The sequence below is a fragment of the Carassius auratus genome, chromosome 43 (assembly GCF_003368295.1).
Source record: "Carassius auratus strain Wakin chromosome 43, ASM336829v1, whole genome shotgun sequence".
Classification (NCBI taxonomy): Eukaryota; Metazoa; Chordata; class Actinopteri; order Cypriniformes; family Cyprinidae; genus Carassius; species Carassius auratus.
The window spans coordinates 5,448,757-5,471,159 of record NC_039285.1 but is presented as its reverse complement, the minus strand read 5'-3'; the positions used below and the strand labels follow the sequence as shown (position 1 = coordinate 5,471,159).

Sequence of the window (22,403 nt, the reverse complement as noted above, 5' to 3'; positions counted from 1 at the left end):
CTAAGAGACATTTTACTTTCATCATACATCTGTGTTTACAGTATTTTACATTGAATGTCTCTTTGTTGTATATGATAAGCTGATTTACATTACACTTGTTAGGAATTAACATTCTTATGAATTTAACTATGCAGGTATAAGAAGCAAATAACAAACCATATACAGTACAGACCAAACGTTTGGACACACCTTCTCATTCAAAGAGTTTTCTTTATTTTCATGTATATGAAAATTATAGATTCACACTGAAGGCATCAAAACTATGAATTAACACATGTGGAATCATATTGGGAATTATATACATAACAAAAAAGTGTGAAACAACTAAAAATATGTCATATTCAAGGTTCTTCAAAGTAGCATCTTTTGCTTTGATTACTGCTTTGCACACTCTTGGCATTCTCTTGATGAGCTTCAAGAGGTAGTCACCTGAAATGGTCTTTCAACAGTCTTGAAGGAGTTCTCCGAGAGATGCTTAGCACTTGTTGGCCCTTTTACCTTCTGTCTGCGGTCCAGCTCACCCCTAAACCATCTCGATTGGGTTCAGGTCCGGTGACTGTGGAGGCCAGGTCATCTGGCGCAGCACCCCATCACTCTCCTTCTTGGTCAAATAGCCCTTGATGCCTTCAGTGTGACTCTACAATTTTCATAGTCATAAAAATGAAGAAAACTCTTTGAATGAGAAGGTGTGTCCAAACTTTTGATCTGTACTGTATATCGTTGTGAGTATGCTCTCTTGTGATTATCAAGTTCGGTGTGTGCTCTTGAGCATGTTCACTTTGCACAGGACAGAATCTAATGAAGATGGCCCTGGGGTGGCCAAACGAATGCCTATCAGCCCGCGTGCCAGCATTGATGCAGGCCATATTGAATCAGGCCCTAGCAGACTCACGACTTCAACTTGAAGGGCTCTGCATTCTGGAGCTTTCCACATGGGGTTTCGGATCTGAATAAAGCCTGATTCTTCAATCAAGACCATCCACAGCGTTGTCAATATCATTGAGATTAGGGGCTGTTTATAGCTGTGAATCATGCTACTGAATGCAGGGGTTCAGAGTGGATATCTGCAGGAAAAAGACACAGTAAATTGGAGGCAGTATTGTGATGAAACACAATGATCGATGACAGCTGACGCATTTGCTGATCTAAGTTGCCAAATTAACCGTTTCACACTTGCAGTTTGAAATGCTTAATTAGTGCCTACTGGCTATTTAGTCAAGGTTCTCTGAGGCGTGAAAGTAAAGTGAACTAGATTTCTGCTTTTTCTGAGGAAAACATTAGGGGTGCTTACCTGAGCAAAAGTCACTTGCCTTTGTGGCCCACCCTCAAGTTTTCCATCTTGCTCCAAAAATCACTCTCAAGGCCAGTGAAGCCTTAAAAAAATATTTAACCCAAGTAGGAACAATAGTAATAGCTTAGCATGCATCACAATTTAATTTAATTTAACTTAGTTTAGTTTAGTTTTATTTCGTTGTTATGCTTCTTGCCTTTAATTATAGATAGTAGAGTGCCAGAATGAAAGTCAGACTAAACCCGGGTCCCTGTAAGCTAATTATATGGAATTACATGGCTAATCAAAATAACTGCTCACAAGTAAATCACATTTTTAATTAGCAGATGACCACTTCTAGCTTATACATTGCTTTAGTTTCTCTATCAAGAACCAGATACTGATATTTCAAACATTAAGTATTTTATGTTTAAAATACTATGTATTTCAAGTATTTTTAAAGGAATTTTTAAACAATGCACATTTACGGTCTACAGTATGTATAAAACACATTTGCTATGAGCACACGGCATGCATCAGGTACTAAAGATGTAACCCTTACATTCTGCAGAAAAGCCTGAAGTATCTCCAAGCTCCTATCCAGTATCCATGCTTGAAATAGTGCTATAATTCCTGAGTCTGATGCACTGCCAATTTACCCGTGCTCCTTACACGGCAACGGGGGAGAGCATGGATAAAGGGTTTTAAAGTAGTAAACACCGGTCATGCACAAACCTCCACATATCCTCACAGGTTTCACTTCACTGCTGTATTTCTCTGAATATTATTGTTATATTTGATTACCCCGTGAATACATAAACTTATGGGTGACTTGGAAGTGGTTACATGATTAAATTCAGTTCCTCATTTTTGCAGATATTGCAACTTAAAACTTGTTTTAATAACATACAGTCCCATGCTATAGGGAAATGTGCAGCTGCATGCTTCCTCTCATGTTCATCTCGCTGCACCTCCTCCACCATCAGCTCATGATTTTTTTTTTTTTATTCATCATTGCCCTCCCAGACTCTCTCCTGGCCAGCCGGTGAAGTTGAGAGCACTGAACTTGTATAGGCATAAAGCACCGTGATGATAAGCATATTAAAGCTGCTGTATTGGCTGGGGGAGGGGCTAGCACCAGCATCTGCTGTCCTATTGGTGGTCTGAGTGGAAGGGGAGGGGCTGAAGGGAGTACAGTCATAGAGAGAGAGAGAGAGAGAGGTGAAGGCTTAGAATTAGGTTGGGAGGGAATGCCCACTCGATGCGGCTGCTGATAATAGCGCGTATCAGCACCAGAGCAGTGACTGAGTGAGCGCAGACAGAGAGAGGAGGAGAGGAGCAAGGAACAGCATGCTCTGCCAGAGAGTGGTTGAATCAAAGCAGCGTGATTGATTCAGGCAAACGAGGGTAAAAAAATCAATAAAAAGAGCTATAGAGAGTCTCGCGGAGCGCAGAATTATGTGAGGAGAACAGGGGTGTAAGTTAGAAGGCTGTGGGAACTTATCAGCTCCTCGTGGAAAGGCAGAGCTGAGGTCAGCAGACAGGAGCGTGGGATCGAGCAGCAGCTGAACCAAGTCGGACATTGCTTGGACTAGGACACTCTTAGAGGGGTAACAAGGGGCGTAGGGTGAAGAAATACTGCTGAAACTTCAGTTACACTCAATGCACACCTGCTCGTGGGAGTCACACTTCTGGATATTACAGCAAGGCTACAGGGCAAGCTGCCACATCCACTAGAGCGATTTTGCAAAGCCACTTTCTGATTGACTTATTCCTGATCTTTTGTGTGAAAGAGAAAGACTAGCACTTTTTGGAACACTAGCGCGCAAGTTCAAGCTTCTGTTCAAAGACTATTCTGAGAGACATGATAGAGAATGAAATAAAGAAAGCGGCTTCCATTCCAGAGCATGGAGAAGTCAAGTAGTGAGGAATCCGCCATTCACCGTAGCCCCTCTGTGGACAGCCGTGACTCCGATTTTGCCCAAGCCTCCACCTCCGGTCGGCCATTCGGAGGACGAGGCTTTAACGCTGGTGCTTTTTACGGGTCCACTGGCCCACGTGCACAAACCTCTGCTCCGAGTGGGGCAGCCAGCGATGACAAAGCCAACAATAAGTACAAGTCTCCTAAAGGCAGCAAATACGTGGTCTTTTATCTGGATCTATCCTTTGTGTTCCTTCTAGAGTTCAAGAAGTGCAACATGGCTAGAGGCTGTCTGTGCTGCCTGAAATACATGATGTTCGTCTTCAACCTCATCTTCTGGGTAAGTCACACTTTGAATTTCCTTGACTTCTGCTCTGTTCTAATTCCGCAGATAGTGAGGTACTAAAGGTTTGTGGTCGCTCGGTCAGAATTTGGTTTCTAGCTCAGTAAAGGTAACAAGTGTACATTGAGATGGTGCGTTCTCCTCAGAGCGACCTGTGCCGGTACTGGGACTTTCCTGTCATGCGTTTTTCCTATGTTACGTCAGGCTAGCCATGCTCTGATTTACGTATTCGTTACTATTTTTGGCTGCCTTTGAGTCTCTTGGGGGCACCCTGGGAAAACTGTGCCACACTCCCGAAATGGGTTTAGCTTTGATGAGATGCTGTGATGTTTACCATAAGTATCATGTCCATGTTCTTGCTTTAATCACATTCAGTCATAGGTCTTAACAACTTTGTAGTTTGCTACTTTAAACAATCAGTTAAACACATTTAGTTTGGTATTGCTTCAACAAACACTTAATTTATAGTGTTTCTGTTTCATTTTGCCCATGCATTTTATAAATTTTTTGTATTATGTGGTTAACTGTTGCTTTATGCTGACGTAATTTTTTTCAGTTTGCAAACCTCAAGTCCATGTTTTTGTCAACTCCATTTGTTATGAAGCATATCTCAGAAAAATGGAGGTAGTGGATTAAAATCTGATGGGAGAGAGTGTATGGAGGACATTTAGCTGTGTCTTTTGTGCAGAGGCACTCATGCATAAACGCGAATCGCATAAGCTAACAAGGTTCGCCTCGCACACATACTCTCACAAAGTGATATCTGGGCCATGTCTGACTCGCTAAAAGCGATAAGGAGTCTGCCTGAGCATAAAATACTTCGCCCATCCATCATCCACCTCTCTGTCTATGACCAAATATTTGACTTTATATATACAGTATGAATCCCAAGACTTCAGTACAACCCAAGTATGTTGTGAAATGTAGTTCAGGATGGGTGGCTCGTCACGTTACAGAGTCCTGAGACTTGTTTTGATCTAGGCAAAGACATAAGTGTGAAAGGTGTGTGTGCAAGGGAGAACAACATGTGGAGGTGTCACAAGGTAGATACTAGAGTCATTCCTTGGAGGGCATTATACTTGTGTGATCCTACTGTTTTTCACAGAGAGACACTCCCACAGACGCTCTCTCAGCTCACCAGGGCATTAAATCCTTCAATAGCTATGAGAACAGATGGTAGATTATGGCCAAAGGTTGTGAGCTTTGATACAATGGACTGTCAGCGAGATTTTGAAGTCCCTGAATCGTTCTTTAAGCAACAAGGTCTAATAACAAAGAGTTGTTTGGAGAAAGTGTCTGTGCATTAGTAGTAGCAGCAAGAACCACTTGGCCGCTGGCGACACAGCTCCTGCTAAGGGGTAATTTAGATGTTCTGGTGGTAATATTCTTTTAATGATTCTTCACACGACCTGAGTTGAGTCCCGTGAGGTCATTCCAACATGTGCCGCAGTCAAAGTCCCAGAGATATGCGTGTGCAGTCACCAGTGTGTGTGTGTGTGATTTAGGGTTACGACATGCCTCAGAGAGTGATGGCGATTGAAGCTTGGTGATCTCCAAAGAGAGTGTGCCTCTGTATCATGACACCCCTGGAAACACACTCCTCTTGCTTTGGCACTCCAGGAATCGCAAGGTTACCATTCTGTGGAACATTGAAGCCTGTCACCCCATCCGCTTTAGAGAGCCAGGTGCTGCCGCCTGCTGCCTCTTCACAGGGCTTACGGTTGTAACTCGAGGCACTAGGTAAATAGAAGCAGTAACCTCAGGCATGTCATGGGGCTCCTGTACAGGACAACATAGGCAGTTGCTCGTGACCATCTGGCTCATCTTTTTTAAGGTGGATTAGCTTGGTTTGAGCTGGACGGCATCAGCAGAGTTTAGAGCGTTTAGTGGTGAGCTTGATCATACCATGCTGTGTTCCTGACTCTGTAACAGTCAGCACTCAACATGTCTAAACGGCTCATACATTTTGGTCTATTTATTGGGAATTTATTGGGAATTTTCTCCAGGGGCACCAAGCAGAATTTAACAAATAGTGACCATTTCCCACCAGGTTCCTATCTTTCTCTTTCCCTATTACATTTAGTCATCAAAATATGAAATTCCCTTTGTTCTTCAGACAGTCCTGATGCAGAAATGGCATTCATAAATAAATAAAATAAACAGCATGTTGTTTTCAAAGTAATACTACTGTATTGTTATTTTTAAAGCTGAAACATTTTTTTTTAACTGGAAAATAGTTTTGTATTAAGTTGATAATGTATATTTTATTCTGCTCACTATTCTTATTATTATATTAACCATCTGTAAAGTGTATTTTATTTATATATTTTTTTTATTTATTTATTTATTATTATAATTTTTATTTTTTTATTTTTTTTGTGGGGGGGACTTTGGAAATTGTTAAAATAATAATATAATACGAAGAATCGTGAGCAGAAAAATATATTCTATTACTTTGAAAAACTATTGCATTTTGGTAAAATATTAAATAAAAGCTTAATTTAATATTAGATGAAAATAGATTTCCTTTCAAGGGCCATTCTAGCACCTGCCCCAAACATTTAGTCCTGCTATTTATACAGTTGTCAATGCACACTAAACTGAAAAATTACATCAGCTCTAATTACATCAGTTATTAATTGTTAATGAATATTGATTGTCAGTTTTTACTTTGGCTACCTTCTCATAAATGGCGCCAAACAGCCTCTCAGACTCACATAAGCTCACCAGATTCATTACAACCTCATTTAATCCTGGTGAGCTGATGTCATTTGTCTATATCATTTGAACCAGGCTGAGCCATATTTCACACCAATATTTCAGTGGCTCTGTGCTTTTTCTTTGTCCTCCTGCTGTCCTGTTACAGTTTTACGGCTGGCTAAAGCACTACAGCAGGATGCCCCTTGCACAACATCCTTCTTAAAAGACTGAATGCACAAGCCTCATTTTGCCTCTATTATCATATTACATCCACCATATTCTTATTCAAACAGTACTGCCACCTCAGCAGTTTGCTCCAAAGGTGAGCTGTTCCTTATCAAAGCTGCAGCGTCTTTGTGTTTAGGAATTCTGAGTTACACTCTTGGGATTGCAGGGGATTTATCTGTCATTTGGGACAAGGTAACAAAAAATTAGGATGCCTGTCGATTTCAACACCTGGGTTGACATTTTAAAGTTTGAAATGTTGGTGCTGCTGGGTGCTTCTACAAAACTCACAATATGAGTGGCAGTCTTGGGGTGCTTTGGGAAGGAAAGGGTGGGGGGGGGGTGCTGTAGAATGAATGAGCGATAGAATGGATGTCCACACTGCGGCAATGGCACACTCTCTCCACCCTTCCTGCTACCTACGTACAGTATGTTTTCCTACAGAGCTTCCAACCAAGGAAGCAAAGCAGTTTGTCTTTATCTTATTCATTCTATGGCTTCACTTCTTTATTAAATCCATTTAAGGGCTTTAATCATTCTTTGCAGCAGGAAATTGCACATTTAACAAACTTTCACAAATCTGTTCTCACCTCAACACTTTCTCCTGACAAGTATGTTAACCTTTTATTCTTAGAAGAAACACTTAAGATCTTTTGTATTTGTTCATGTTGAATGGAGAGCAGAAGCTAAAAACCTAACATCACAATATTGAATAAAACTTATATATACAACTTGATTGGGGTTAGTATTTTTATTAGTAACAAAGCATCTTCAATTTAAAAATTCTAAAAATAGTCTTAAAATCAAATTTTAGTGAATGATTTTATGATTACTATTTCTTCCCCTCGACTTGCTATATCATACGTACAATTACTAATTCGTTCCCTCAATTTATTAATTGTGTGGACAACTTCAAATCGAGGGAACAAAATAGCAAATGGTGCACACGATTTAGCCTACTATTTTTATCCTGCATGCCATGTGCAGGCGTCCGTACTTTTTAAAATACAAGGTGCCGATTTACAAACTGGTCTGGAGAAAGTTTTGTAGATACAGCAGTCTGTTGAAAGTTTTAATCATACAATTTCACACTGCAAACAGTGATTGTTAGGCACTTCGTCAAGTGAAAAGAGCAAATGGGTTCTACACAAACAGAACTGTATTGCGGCAACGACCATGACAAGGAGTTTTGTTCATCTCCACAGAATTTTCCTTTCTGTTTAGAACCATTTGCTAATTTCTTATGTTTTTTTTTTTCTGCACTACGAATTTAATAGGAATTGAATGCAGCAGATTTGTAATTAGTCCCTTTTCGTGCATCTGATAAAGTTGTTTACCACTTTCTTGCCTTAACATAATTTACTCAGCTTCTTGGTTATCTGCGTATCTAGGGAAATTTCTCTCAATAAGTGCATCTAGACCGTCGATTTCCTGTACCGTTGCCTCTTGCATCCTGGAAGGGCTCATTAGCTCTGGGATATGGTTGGATCAGTTGGAGATGTGTTTCTTTCCAGGGGGTCTAACTCTGGAGTGGTTAAGAATCTTTATTTATAATTAGTTCTGCACAACTCCACATTACTTAAATACAAAATAATTAAAGCTTTTTGCTATTTTGCTACTTTATTTGTACATTATTTGTGTTTTTTACATTGTTTAAGTATCCTTTTGGCCTGAAGTCCAGAGGTAACAATCTAATAAAGGCCTATTCAGTTGTGGGCCTGAGGCACAATGCAGGGTGGCCTTCATTTTAAGCGTTTGAGCCAATTCAGCAACAGATCTGTTTATGCCTTTTCGGCCTCTGATACAAAGCACCTCATGGTCAAATTAAAAATAAAATTCACCCTTAAGGGTAAGAAATCTTTTGGAATTCTCCATAACACCTTGAGAGACACATACTGTAAGTTGACTAATTTGTCATTTTATTTTCCTCTCTCCTGCCTACCCCCATGAGGAAATCTTTAAAACTGTACAAAAATAAATCAAAGGGCTATATGTGGCATATTCAAGGCAACCAAAGAAACACAGACCTATCTGTCAAAATCTTAACAGTTCTTGTTTAAGACCCTGATGAATTATGTGTTTTTAGAAATATCAGGCGTTCAGCACTTTCTTTAAGCATTTTATTAGCTCTTGTGATTCTGCTGAAGTGTCATGTAATGCAGGAACTATGCATTTTGGCTGCTGCATCAGATCCTAATGCTTTGTCTCGTTCCATAAGCATCACATTATTATTAAAACTTCTGTGTGCTGTATCATTCAGCTGCACTTTGTTTGTTTGTGGTTGAAAGGATAAATGTACAGCGGAGGTGGAGCTTGTCTCATGAATATTACTATTGAATATCTAGTTGTCTTCTTGGATTTGTTGAAAATCACACAGTGGTAATTTAGCAATTTTTGACTTTTATGAAATGTTTAAAAGAAAATAGCAGGATTAAATGTGCAGCATAGCAATATTAATTAAGCCTACTTTTTCTTCCTGGAAAAAAAAAAGAACCTGGGTATAGCAGAAGCCCTCCATTTGAACAAGATGATTTTAGCATGAAAAGACAGTCATATGGAAGAAGTCATGGCTCATCAAGAAGCATTTACTGATAATGACATCATACCGCCTCTGAGGACCACAAACCAGATGAAGTGAAAGGCAAAGATGTGGCCCGCTGCTCAGAATGAACCTGTTTATATTTTAGTATGTATTCATTTGCAATTTATTGAAATGAACTGATCATACTCCACTTTATTGTGAGGTAATATCACATCTCTTTCTCACAGGCTGCTGGCTAGATCCCTGCTTGTTGGTTGTGAAACGATCATCATTATGCCACGTGACTGTGAAGTGGTTTGAAATGGTTCCTTTAAAGTCATTCTTGATTTAGTCTTTCATAGATCATTCATGAGTGGGGAAACTTTCCCCATCCCACTCCCAGCTCAACCCTTAGCAGAAGAATCAATGCTAATCTTCACCTAAGCTGTCAATTAATGCAGATTGCAAGAGTAGCATGCCCCAGTCAGCACTTTCCATGTCACCTACAAGCAAATTATGCAGGAAATCAATGCCAACATGTCAGATCATGCCGACTCTCCCAGCTTGTACCTTTCACCTGGTGCTGGGATATGACACCAGAGCTTGTCGTGGTTAGCGCTGTGCAGTTTAATTAACAGGAAAGAGGATGCTTAATGGGGCATTAGCAGCTGGGGAACTGTATTTTAGTTTGTTCAATTGTTCATTGTTCTATCATTCTTTCAATCTGATCATTCATTCTGTGGTTGTATCGTTCTTTCTATCTATTTATTTATCTGTAAGGCCAATAAACCTCATACTTCAGGGTGTACTACTTATTTTCTAAATTTGAATTGGAATTACATTTTTGCATCCTGTGTGCTGCTGTGCCACAATACAAATTCAGGAATTAAATCTGAATAAAAGACGAGAAAGATCTCAGTTCAGTTCTGAATAATGCCTTCTTTTGGGATGGTCTCAAGTGACCCAAATGTGTAAAACTTCCCATTCAATCGTGCAGCAATTGTTCTGTTGGGTTTCTGTTGCTAGGGTAAAGATGAAGGAACCTCACGTGGAATTTATCTCCGGCATCTCCACCTCCAAAAGGTCCTCCAGAGGGCTCATTCTACCATTAATCTTCACTCCATATCCCTTAGGCACAACCTCAATTTGGTCTATTAGATGTGATTGCTTTTCCACCAAAACCTGAAAGGCATGGATAGGATTTTTGTGTTTGGATCTACTTATTTTTCAGAGAGAGAGAGAGAGAGACCCTCTGAGAATCAGCCCACGGCAGTGTATTTTGGCTCTCTGAGGCATCATGCATTCAGGAGACAGGTTTTTGCCCAGCTTTTTGATAAGGACCATTCGTCCATCTTGTGTGCAGTCTGGAGTGAGTTGTTGTCACTGTCGGAATGAGAATAGACTTTATTCCAAGCTCAGCATGGATATGGGTCCTCTGCCGCCACACTGCGAATGCCAGACACTGCGGTGTCAGTCTTGAGTAATATAGACTGTATGAATGGCTAAATCATTTTTGTGGTCACGAGATGCTCCAATCAGAATTCTTGCAGCCGATATCGAGTAGCGTTTTCTTGTCAAAGTGATTGGCCGATACCGATACCTATTCTGATGCTTCAAGCTTTATGTAGACCGTTTCATCGGGTGTACGCGCCTGGCCCGAAGTGAACTTCCGGTCTGTGTTTGTTTATCAGTCTTGCTATGGCAGTGGCTACAAACGCAGTTAAAGTCAAGGTGGTGATTAGACTGAAGTTGGGCTCAGGTTTTTCTGCTGTGGGATGTTTCCCCCCTACATTAATTAATTTGTGGCACTCGCTACAATATCAAAACTGACCAATTTTTCAAAAGGCTTTGTTGAATAAACATGAGTACGTACTGCACGTTTAAAAATCAAAACGAGGGTTGGGGTGTTTTTATATCACTGTATTTCTGAAGGAAGGCTATCTTCAGAAGATTTTCGATGTCATTTTCATTTAATCTTTCATGTTATATGCCTGATAAAGCAGCGTTTGTGAGCTCAGTGCTGATTTGCGTATAGCTGTTAATGGGGAAACCTCTGTTTCTCCCGCTTTAAATCACATCCTGCTGCCATCTGATTTACGCAGCAAACATATTTTGCTTTTCATATATCCAAGTGCACTGCAGATAATTTACGGGTCGGGTAATTAAATGCATTCTGATTATTTGCGGGTGTGTCGCAGGTAGATAAATTAATCATAAATAATTCCATCATAAATAATTCAAATATTACCTAAATCAGTGAGGCTCAGATCAGCTCTAACATCATTGAATCTGCTGTTAAAAATTAACCATCCATTCATCATATCATCATGAAAAACATACAAGACAAAAAAAAAAATTCTAATTGTTTCTCGAAATGTCATAGAATTTTCACACTGGCAATGACATGACTGTGGCTCAAAATCATTTATGTCCCATGCATCATGTAGTTGGTCAGGCATTGGCGTCATCAAATTCCGATCGGTTGTGAGATCAGCCAAATAGTGAGTATCGGTCGAGTCATGAAATGTGATTATCGGCTGATATCGATATCTGGTCGATTGATCTGAACATCCTTAGTGGTCACTGATGTATTATTTTGTATAGTCATATAAACCGCCTGATCAGGGTGTGTTGAGGATAGGGATGTTAAATCAAATGCACTCTGGGAGGTAAACATTACCTGGCATGAATCATCTCTCTATTTTCGTGATTATTGTAAGTGGGCTAATTCAATTAGGCAGTATACTACATTGAAATCATCCCCATTTTAAAGCTTATGTCAATCAACATGATTGTCATAAAGTCCCAAGGTTGAATCTTCCAGATGTCTCAAATTATTCTACATTTTAATTAAAAGCTTAAGGTTTGCATATGCAATAGATTATGCTTCAATGGAGTGCAGCGGCTTTAAAATACATTGAAATCTAAATTCTGAAACATGATCTGAGCTGTTTTTGTTTTATAACTGACCTTGCATGTCCTCATCAAAGCTCAGACGTCTCATCGTCTTATCATTTAATTCCAAATCGAAATTTGCACTCAATCAGGAAAGCACTGTATAAAGCAACATTATGGTTTATATATCTCTGCACTTCAAAAATGATGGAATTATGTTTTTCAGCTGCTTTACTGTGCTATAATGTTTTTTGAAGCATCTAAGACTACTATAGTGGGAGCATATAGAGAGATTGCTTTTAACAAGGGTTAGCTTTACTTTAACTATATGGTTCTTATAGTTTACTGCAAATAAGACAGATGCCACATGTTAGTGTGCCGGATTAATTGACTGAAAGCACTCTTCCTCCTAACAGATGATACTGTTGCTCGTATTTGACTTTTAAAAGCGATCAGGTGTGCATAAAGAATGATTTCTATTTGGATTACAGGCATGACCCAACGAGTGCCAAGGAAAAGCAGCACGGGGTGGATTGTTTCATCAGCTAATATGGGAAAACAAAACCACTAATGAGCTCACACTAAACTTAGTTTGGAACGTGACCTCTGCACTACATGACACCGAGAAATGAGACCAAGAATCAAGAGAATCATTTTCACACAGTGGAACAGATTTGCATTTCATTGCCTGTACAGCGAAAAAGATTTGTGAATATATTTCGTATTGGTCTCTTCGGATCCTTTGCCCTCCAACATTATTTTCCTATGCTGATAATAATCACTCATGCTCACTGCTGATGCCTTTAGCCCGTGGGTTTATTTTTATGTTTTTAATAAGGCCTATGAAAAGACTTCTGTACAGGCTGTATCCTTCATTTCAACACACAAACCCATTTATTCTGAGAGAAACACTCAATCTTTTTGTTCCATTTTAATTTATCATGTTTTGCTCAATCAAAACGAGACAACAGGAAAGTACTTTAATGTTTTAAAGGAAACAGGTGGCTGTTTTAGTGATTAACTGATCAGAGAGACAGCATTTGCTTATATGCATCCTCCATGAAGATTCATTAAATGCAGCTTTATTTGTGAAGTGGTGAGCAGAACTTTGCTGACTGTACTTTTCAACACTGATTTCATGATGGTATACTGTAAAAAAAATGTTTTTATGTTTTTGAAAGAGGTCACCAAGGCTGTTTTAATTTAAATAATATGCATAAATTAATTTAATATGAAGAGAAAAAACAGTCATACTTTTTTTAAACATTTTATTGCATACATGTTATAAAATAACTGGTTTCTATTTGAAATAATTAAAACATGTAATTTATTCCTGTGATGTAATGCTGAATTTTCAGCAACCATCATAGTCTTCAGTCCATGGGGTGCTTTAGAAAGCATTCTGATATGCTGATTTGGTATTCAAGAAACTTTTGAACATAATTATTTTCTTTTTGTCAGTATTTTCTTTTTGTTAGTCCATCATGCATTTTAAACTTGCTCACTTTGCCCTTTCACCTTTATTATTCTTTACCAAATGTGATGTTATAGCTCCACAAATAAATAACCATAGAGCAAAGGTCAGCGAGTATGTCACATCCAAACTTTAACATAGGCGAATGACCTGAATAATTGGGTCAATAGCAATTTATGATGTCATTCTCCAGAAATATCAGTGGACAGCTGTGCAGGGTGTAACTAGAGAAGCCACGGGAAATTGGCGAATGCGATGTAAAGTCATCCTGCTGCCTCACGTGTGCTCAGATGACATATCCATCACTGGCCTTTAAACGTTTGCTGCTATATGCATGATGGAAAAGAGCCTCTCCCAGAATGACCATTGAGCCTCACAATAACTCTGAATATAATGAAACCGCTTCACCAGCAAGAAAGAGATGAGCAACTCTTTAAAGGATTAGTTCACTTTAAAATTACAATTTCCTGATAATTTACTAACGACCCCCATGTTATTCAAGATGTTTATGGCCTTCTTTCTTCAGTTGAAAATAAATGAAGGTTTCTGATGAAAACATTCCAGGATTATTCTCCTTATAGTGGACTTCAACACCTACCAAACGGTTGAAGGTCAAAACAACAGTTTTAGTAGAGCCCTACACAATACCAGATGAGGAATAAGGGTCTTATTTAGCAAACGATACCTCATTTTATAAATAAAAAAATATATATGCATGCTTTATAGACAGAAATCCTCACCTTGCACTGCTCTGTGATGCATGTTGATGACTTCACGCTATATGTAATTATGTTGAAAAGGTCACGCTTGATGTAGGCAGAATTACCGCCTTTAACTTGACGGACATTTTTAGGAGCATGTAAAAATCTGGAGGAGAGATGATAGAACTACCTTTTTGAGCTCCCTTCAGCCACTCTTTGAATATTTCAGGGCAACAGCACTTTAATAGCATGGCAAAGCTTTTGAACAGCACTACAGGGAATTTATGGATAAAGACAGTCATTTGAAACCAAAGTGAAATCTCACTTTATTCACTCATATCATGTTTCTGTCTAATCTGAAGCTCCAGGAAGAGGAATATTCAATTATTGTTGTTATTGTATGGTATTATAAATATTTTACAGAATGTGCTGGATAAGAAAAAAAGCAATGATTTAACTGACAATTTGTGCTATCAGATAAATATATATATATATATATGATGTATGTATATATATATATATATATATATATATATATATATATATATATATATATATATATATATATATATATATATATGATGTATGTATATATGATGTATGTTTATATTAAAGAAATATATGTAATATATATTTATATATAATATAAATTATATATAAACATGATTATATGTACATTTAATATTTATTGTGTGTATAACTTTTATTTTGGATGCAATTAATTGAAATTAATTGATTTGTCAGCACTACTGACAATATGTAAGCTGATTTAATTTTCCATTATGACTTATTTAACTTATTTTTTTTACACAGTGGATCTTTATTCATATAGTATAAAATACAGCTACCTCTAAAATTTTAAGAGGATCATCATATTTAGGAGGCATTGGAAAATTAGAAAACCTATAAAGTAGGTTGATTGCACTGAATTGGAACGGTTCCATAACCTTCTGTTTCTGTATTGTTTTACACTAAAAACAATAATTGTGTAAAATAAGTTGGACAGAAATGGCTCCGTAAACAGGACGAATTGCCTCAAATCAGCAAGAACATATCAATACAGCCTTGAAAACACATATGTAGTACTCACAAGTGAATTGATTGAATGTTTAAAGATTCCTAAACAGCATTACAAATTAATTTGGCATATGCAAGTGTTGGCCTTTTAAATCCTTTAGCCCTGACTTGAGTGAAATCTGATGTCTGGACAGTAAGATTTCATGCAGATTGCAGTTACTTTGTGCTATAGCCTTGACTAATAGAGCAGATCCAGAGATGTTTTTTTCTTCACAATGGCCTCCGGAATCCCTCTGATAATACACATTGTCTGGCTCGCCATCTTTTGTCATGTTTGTGTGGCCGTTTGATCCGTTGGTTGAGCAGCAGGAGAGCCTCCTGAAAGAAAGGTCACATGACATGAGAGGAAGAAAATAAGGTTTATACAAAGAAAGCTTTTCACAGGCCTTGTTCCGGTCTTTTTGCTGCATGCCTGGGTGACCTATTCTTAAAAAGACCACAAGTATGTCATGTGCCCAATGCCCTAGGAGATGAAGCATTTGCCCTTTTCGGCTATTTTGAGTAGCAAGTGGCCCATATGCAAATGCGCAATTATCAGAGCAGACTGATAATTGGAGGCCCCTGGCTTAGTACAGTACATTATTTTGGTGTTTGTATCAGTACTGCAGACATGTTTGCACTACAGTCACTCATGCTGTTTGTTGAGATACTGCAAGAACATGTTTGCAATTATGTCTACTAGCTAGAAAATAAACATTTGTATTGGGCATAATGCCTATAGGCATTGATGTTAGTATTAGTTGAGTAAAATTTGGTCAGACTGTGGTTAGCCTAAGGTAACTGACAGACTTTCACTTGATCACATGCTTTGTGTAACCATCCTTGTCAGCTTGATAAAGATCAGAAACCCTGTAGAATGGAATTAGCCTCTGCAGCTTCATAAAACACTGGTACAAGGTATATTTCCAGCTGTCTGGACTCTTAATGCAGCGACATGCAATGAGTAGTAATGCTAGATGAAGTGTAGTAGTACCATACTGTATATGGATTTTTTTTCCCTTTCTGAAGAAGCTATGCTGAAAGCTGTGACTTTCTACAAAAGTTCTTAGAATTTAGTAATCCATTGTTCTGTCGTGTTGCTTCATGGTTTCTAAGGTGATGGTTAAGTTTTTGCTATTTGGTTACAAAAGGGATGATACTTTAGGTACCTCTATTAAGTTTGAATATTGAAAACAGCGCTGCTTAATATTTTTGTGTAAACAGTAACTTTTTGTGGATTTTCAGGATTATATGAAATAGAATTTTAATTGAAAATAGAATAGAATTTCTGTATTTCTCATAATGCAATCTCTCAATTTTTTGTGAACTGATTCTGAGTCATTAACAATTGCGATGTAGGTTTGATTGAGGTATCATCCATGTCAGTATCCATTCATTACGTATCAAATATTGTGTGAGAAAGCTTTACACATTGAACTACCAATATCGGATATTCATAACAAAACCCTTTATGTTGAGTAAAGACTTAAATGATCCAACCATTCACAGAATGTGCAGTACATTAGACTAGCTGAGCTTTATCATGTCCTCTCAGTGCAAACTTTTCTATGTCATTATCAGCATTCATTACACGCAGCTTACTATAGCAAAGCAAGTTTCAGGGACAACTTACAAACACTAATTAGTCTCATTGGTGTCTATGATAATGCATGCTGCTTATCCATTCATAGTAAATGGAATGAAAACCAAAATAACTGGATTAGGGTGCAGAAACAGCACTTTAGCACAGGATGACAGTAGCTGTACGATACTGCGCTGTAATCCAGGGGGTGTTTGGTGAATGTCTGCATTCAGCCTGATAAGTCAACAGAACATGGATCAGCCTGACATAGAGCCAATAGGGCTTATTGTTCTCACAAGCCAGATTTATATGTGCCGTTATCAGTGTATCCTGTTCAGTTCCACTGGAGCACATGTGTTTGGCGTGCCTAATTACTGTGTGTGATCCACCATGCATTTCATCTCTGTGTCATTGAACGTCAGCATTTCTTCTCATATTAGCTTAACAAACACTACGCATTTCCAGAGTACAGAATGCTGTCCAACCATTCAAGACTGGCAGGTAAACGCAGCGAACCAATGTAGCATCCATGTACATGACAGTCCCAGGAGCCCATTCCTAGCTTTGGTTGAATCCCTAAGTGGATTTCACCCACCACTGCTTGTCTAAACATGGAAGTTGTCAAGTAGGAAACCTTGCAAAATATCGCTCACCAGAGAAGCATAACTAGCTGTGTCGTAGAAGGCCAGCCTGTAATGACAGAACATGGTAGTCGATCTCAGTGCCCATCTGTATTGTAGATCGATTTACTCTCGAGATGCATGTGAAGTAGCAGCAGATGTTTACACCATCCAAATAATGTTTTGCAGCTTACTGAAGTGCCACTATCCTTTCTCCTTGCTCTAAGCCCAGGCAGAGAGATGTGCTCTGGGGACACAGATCAGTGTAATTGGGACTTATCTGTTGGAAATATAACAGAATTAAGTCTCAGGAGTTCAGCTAGTCTTTGGGTCAATGATGAGTACAGCTGGACTTCAATGACGCTGTGGCTCTCAATAATTTAAGGGTTCTTTATAATAGTGTATACCGTATATGAGACTGTATATCTTCATTTTAATGTATGTTCAAGCAGGCTTCAAGTGAATTTGTGTAAAGGGGCAAGTGAAAGAGAATTTTACTTTCCCAACTGAACAAGTATTTTGATTAAAACATCAATAACAAAAAAATAACTAGGAAAGCATGGAAACTTCAATAAAAAATTGATTCTGATTTTATTACATTCAGTGTGAACGGCGACTGATAATGGATAATATATTGAAGATCATGCCAGTTGAGGTTCTGTCTGTCAGCCTGTCTGTGTGAAAGAGAGACTCTTGAAGAAATCAAATCAAAATATAGCTGCAAGCAGCGATGTCGGGCTCAAGCCATCAGTGCAACGCCACCCCGGTGGCATCAGGATAACTGTGCCCAGCGGGCATAAGCATTTACAGTAACCCTCTGACAATCAAGTTTTAAGGGATGCGGCAGTTAAAGAGTTAATCCGACCAATCTAGACTTTGAAATCACATACACAGAACAATATATATAACTTTAGTAACACTTTATTTTAATATTTATAAAAAATGTATAAGGTGTGCATTGTAGCTGACACCTATATGAACACATTACAATTGTTTTATGACTGCAAGTCTTTCTTCTCAAATGCTATTGAGCTTCAAATTTGCATTTGAGCCCATGTGAAAAAGTAGCATAATTTACATATGACTTACAGTTTGTTGTAATAAATATCAAACATTCAATTTAATTGTGCATTATAGCTGTCACCTAGATGAACAATTACAGTTGTTTTTATGACTGTAAGTCATTCTCTTCAAATGCTACTGACGTTAGAAAAGTGTATAACAATAGCACATGTAACTTTAGAGACCGGCCCTAAATTTGAGACTCTAGAAAGTCCAATGTCAAGACAACTTTATGCCTGTTTTATTTTCTTTAGTTTTCTTTTCTCTGTGCCGGATTGCTGATGTCCTATACCCAGGCATAGATGTCCATCCATCAATTACGAACATTCAGCCGCAAACATGAGGTGTGAGCGGTCGCGAGCGCGGATGGGAGAATGGCGCATGTTTTTTTGTTTTGTTTTTTTGAGCAACTGGGATGGTGCCCCCTCTGGGAGTTGGTGCCCTAAGAAGACTGCATACTATGCATATAGGGAGCAGCGGTACAATCTCGAAGATATATTCCTCAAACCATCTTACAAGAGGAGGTGATGCTAATCCTTCAAGAATCGCATAAAAGCTATTCAAGTGTACAGTTTCCTTTTATTGCATCTTGAAATAAATATTTCTGAATTCTGAATCAAACTGGGTTGTGTTTATTGATTTATTTTATAAGACAACTGAAACTTTAATCTCCTTTGTAATATATGTGCTTTTAAACCAAGAACAATGTAATTAGAGATGTATTCCTGCTTAATAATGACTATTATTAAGGGAAAAGGCTTTATAATCATGAACTATTTACTAATGCTTAGCTAATGAGTGCAATTATTATAAAGTGTTACCATTGCATATACTAATGTTAACAAATTAGACATTATTTTACAGTGTTACCAAATCCTTAAATAATGTATTAGTGTTTTGTAATGATTTTAATGACCTATAAGCATTTGTGAAATAGTTTTGCTTGCATTGCAGCTTTATCTGTCAGTTGAAGAGTTTTACTGTTACATCCATGAGATTAATAAATGTCATGTCACGTCACAGGTTGTCATAGGTCAGTATCAAATGAGTTTGAAATTATTATTTGCAGCACAAATTAGGGTTCTTAGGATGTTTTTAAATCCCTAAAACTGTCAGAAAAGGATAAGGCCTAAGAGATTTCTTAACCTGTAATGAAAGGAAAAAACACCACCATTAGCAACAACAAAAACAATAACAATTTAAAATATAGATTTTTTTTTCCTGATTATTAAAGGGATGATTAGGTCTCTCTCTCTCTCTCTCTCTGCCAGACAGCCCCTCCCTACAGTCCACACACACTGTCACAGTCACCAACCCCCTCACACTCCCCCTCCCTCTCCCCCTCCCTTCCCTCACACAGACAGGGTGGCCAGAGTGAGATCATGTCAGTTGAGAAGTCTGACAGTTTTTTAATTTTCTTTTATCCATACAGTGTTGTAAAGTCGTGAAACTATGCATATTTCCTCAGAATGATTTGATCTTTGTATGAAAAAATGCTTTGAAGTGTTTGGAAGCTGCAATTTAAACATACAAGACAATTAATGTTTCCCTTTTTACTGCCATTTCAAAAATTCACCACGACAAAACCGTTCAAGCTAACCAAAATCCGTTCGCAATTTAAGTTCCTCAATGGTTTTTCTTAATGTAGACAAAGTTTGGTGTGTATAGTGTACTTCCCCTGGGAGGAGTATGCATTAATTCACAAAAGAAAATTCCCAAAAATCCATATTCAAGTCAAAATAGCCAACTTCCTGTTGGTCGTAGCTTATGACTGCGAATTAGAAAGTTGTCCGTCTTGATAAGAACAATTTATGTACCAAGTTTGGTGTCTGTAGCTAAAACTAATCCCCCCACTTTTGACAAAAGGTGGCGCTATAGAGTGCCTCTTCCACGCCCTTTTAAAAGCTTTTGCCATGGTCTAGCTATCTTTAATACTGGTATCTGTTTCGAGTTTCATGTAAATCTGAGCTAGTTATCTGCCTAAAAATCACCAGAACAGAACATTCAAGTTTGACACGTTGCCATGGCAACACTATATTAGATATAAATATCCCCACGACAGATTGTCTTCGGCCGTGTTTTGTCATTATTCTGATGAAGTTTGAAGCAAATCAAGTAAAAATAAGATGCTGAATTCAAAGCGTTCTGAAAATGATTCACTTCCTGCTGCCAGTTGGTGGCGCTATAACTTTGACTCCTAAAAGTCACATATATACGATCGGTATCATACAACGAACAAACCAATTAAGTTTGATCAAATTCAGCAAATGTATGTGGATGTTATTATACATTTCCTGTTTCTCATTTCTCGCCATAATTTCAACGCCTCACCACGGGCAAACCGTTCGAGATATCAAAAATCTCTTCGCAATTTAGCATCCCCAATGTCTTGAGATCGTGTTCACCGAGTTTTGTGGTGAACGGGTGGAGTTCCTCAGAGGAGTATATCAAATTCCAGAGCATGTGTTTTTCATAAAACCCTAAATAGCCAACTTCCTGTTGGGCGGAGCTTATGACATGCAGTGTGAAAGTTGTTTGGTTTGATGAGTTATATATATGTACCAAGTTTCATATGTATACGTGCAAGTATGCATGATATATGGCCCTCGGTACTACAGGGGGCGCTGTAGAGCCCCTGTGCCACGCCCGTGTATCAGACTCTGCCCGGCCCTAATGGCCGCAGGTTCCAAGGTGTGTGCCAATTTTCAAGAGTTTTTGAGCATGTTAAGGACCCCAAAAGCCCCCGAAACCTTAGAAAAAAATTAGAAGAATAAAAAAAAAAAAAAAAAAAAAAAAAATAATCCTAAGGAAAACAATAGGGCTCTCGCCCTCCAGGCTTGAGCCCTAATGAGTGCAACAGCACATACAAAGAAACAAACATGAAACATGCTGCTGTTAAAAATAAAATGATTTAAAGTATCTCATACAACAATGTTCTCAGCATGATTGCAAATGTGACAATGATTTCATACAACAGTAGTTCAACAAATAAGTAGTTAATATTAAGTGATTTAGATTTTAGAGTGTTATTGCCAACGAAAACTGTCTCCAAGCAACACACAATGGTATTTTGTTACTGAATGATTCAGCGTTTTAAATCAATCAAATGAGTTGAGTGAGCAAAAATATTAAAAAAATCAATTCTGCTGAAAAAAAACACAGCTGTGTGTGATAATAATGGAAAAAAGTTTGAAAGTGTGTCACTGGAGAGTCATGCATTTTGTTCAGTGCTGTGTGTGAGGTAAATAAATTTGAAGTGATCCATTTGATCTAAATCTGATTATTTGGCCGAAGCCTGGAAAAATGATAAGGCAAAGCTTCGGTGGTTTTAGAGTAATCTGACTTTTATATTCGTATGATGGTTGGTGAGTTGGTGCCTATTTGTGGTGCTGACCAGCCTGGTGTCCTGCTTATGGTGCTGATAATTGGTCGGGTGATATTTCCTGAATCCTGTGTGGTTTCTGATGAGCTAAGGTCCAATATTATCAGTCCTCATGCAGAATATCGCAACCACATAATGTTTGTCTTATTATACCATGGAATAAATCACCCACAACGGGCACTTTGACGACTGATTGGTATGAAAATGTCCTGGGATTGGTAATGAAATGAGCTGATTTGTTTTGGAAATATAATGGCAAATTTAGATGTCTCTGTCTCTTTGCGATCACGATTGCCCATTAGCCTCCAGCTCATTAGCGCCTCTCTTGCAATATGGCCCTTTGTGTTCATAATTGACAGAGCATTTACAGTTGACCAGCTTATTACAATATCTCAGCACACCCCACTGACATGGCACTCAGCCTCCTTGGAGCTTTTTAAGCTCAGGTGATAGCTTGTTGACTCGGAGACAATGGCCATTCGCGAAAATGGAAAAGGGGCACAAAAAGGACAAAGCAACTGCAGTGGTTTGTATGGTTTCTGCAGCTGCTCAAAAGAGTCTCTCTTTCTTGGTAGCTTGTTGTATATATTTTTTTCCTTCTCATTCTCCATGAACTTAACATGCCTGGAGACGTCCTTGCACTTCAGTTTG

General features: G+C 38.3%; 1 protein-coding gene across 4 annotated transcripts in view; it reads left to right on the top strand.

The window, feature by feature from the left end:
- Positions 1–22,403, top strand: part of LOC113061535 (tetraspanin-9-like) — a 163,503-nt gene that overhangs the window by 88,662 nt on the left and 52,438 nt on the right. For 3 of the 4 annotated variants that reach the window (XM_026230708.1, XM_026230707.1, XM_026230706.1), the window contains one exon: positions 3,452–3,531. In XM_026230708.1, the coding sequence (XP_026086493.1) occupies positions 3,469–3,531 (63 nt within the window). In that variant the 5' untranslated portion in view covers positions 3,452–3,468. Of the gene's footprint in view, positions 1–2,478; positions 3,532–22,403 lie in introns of those variants that run through there. The other variant, XM_026230705.1, reaches the window with a different exon arrangement.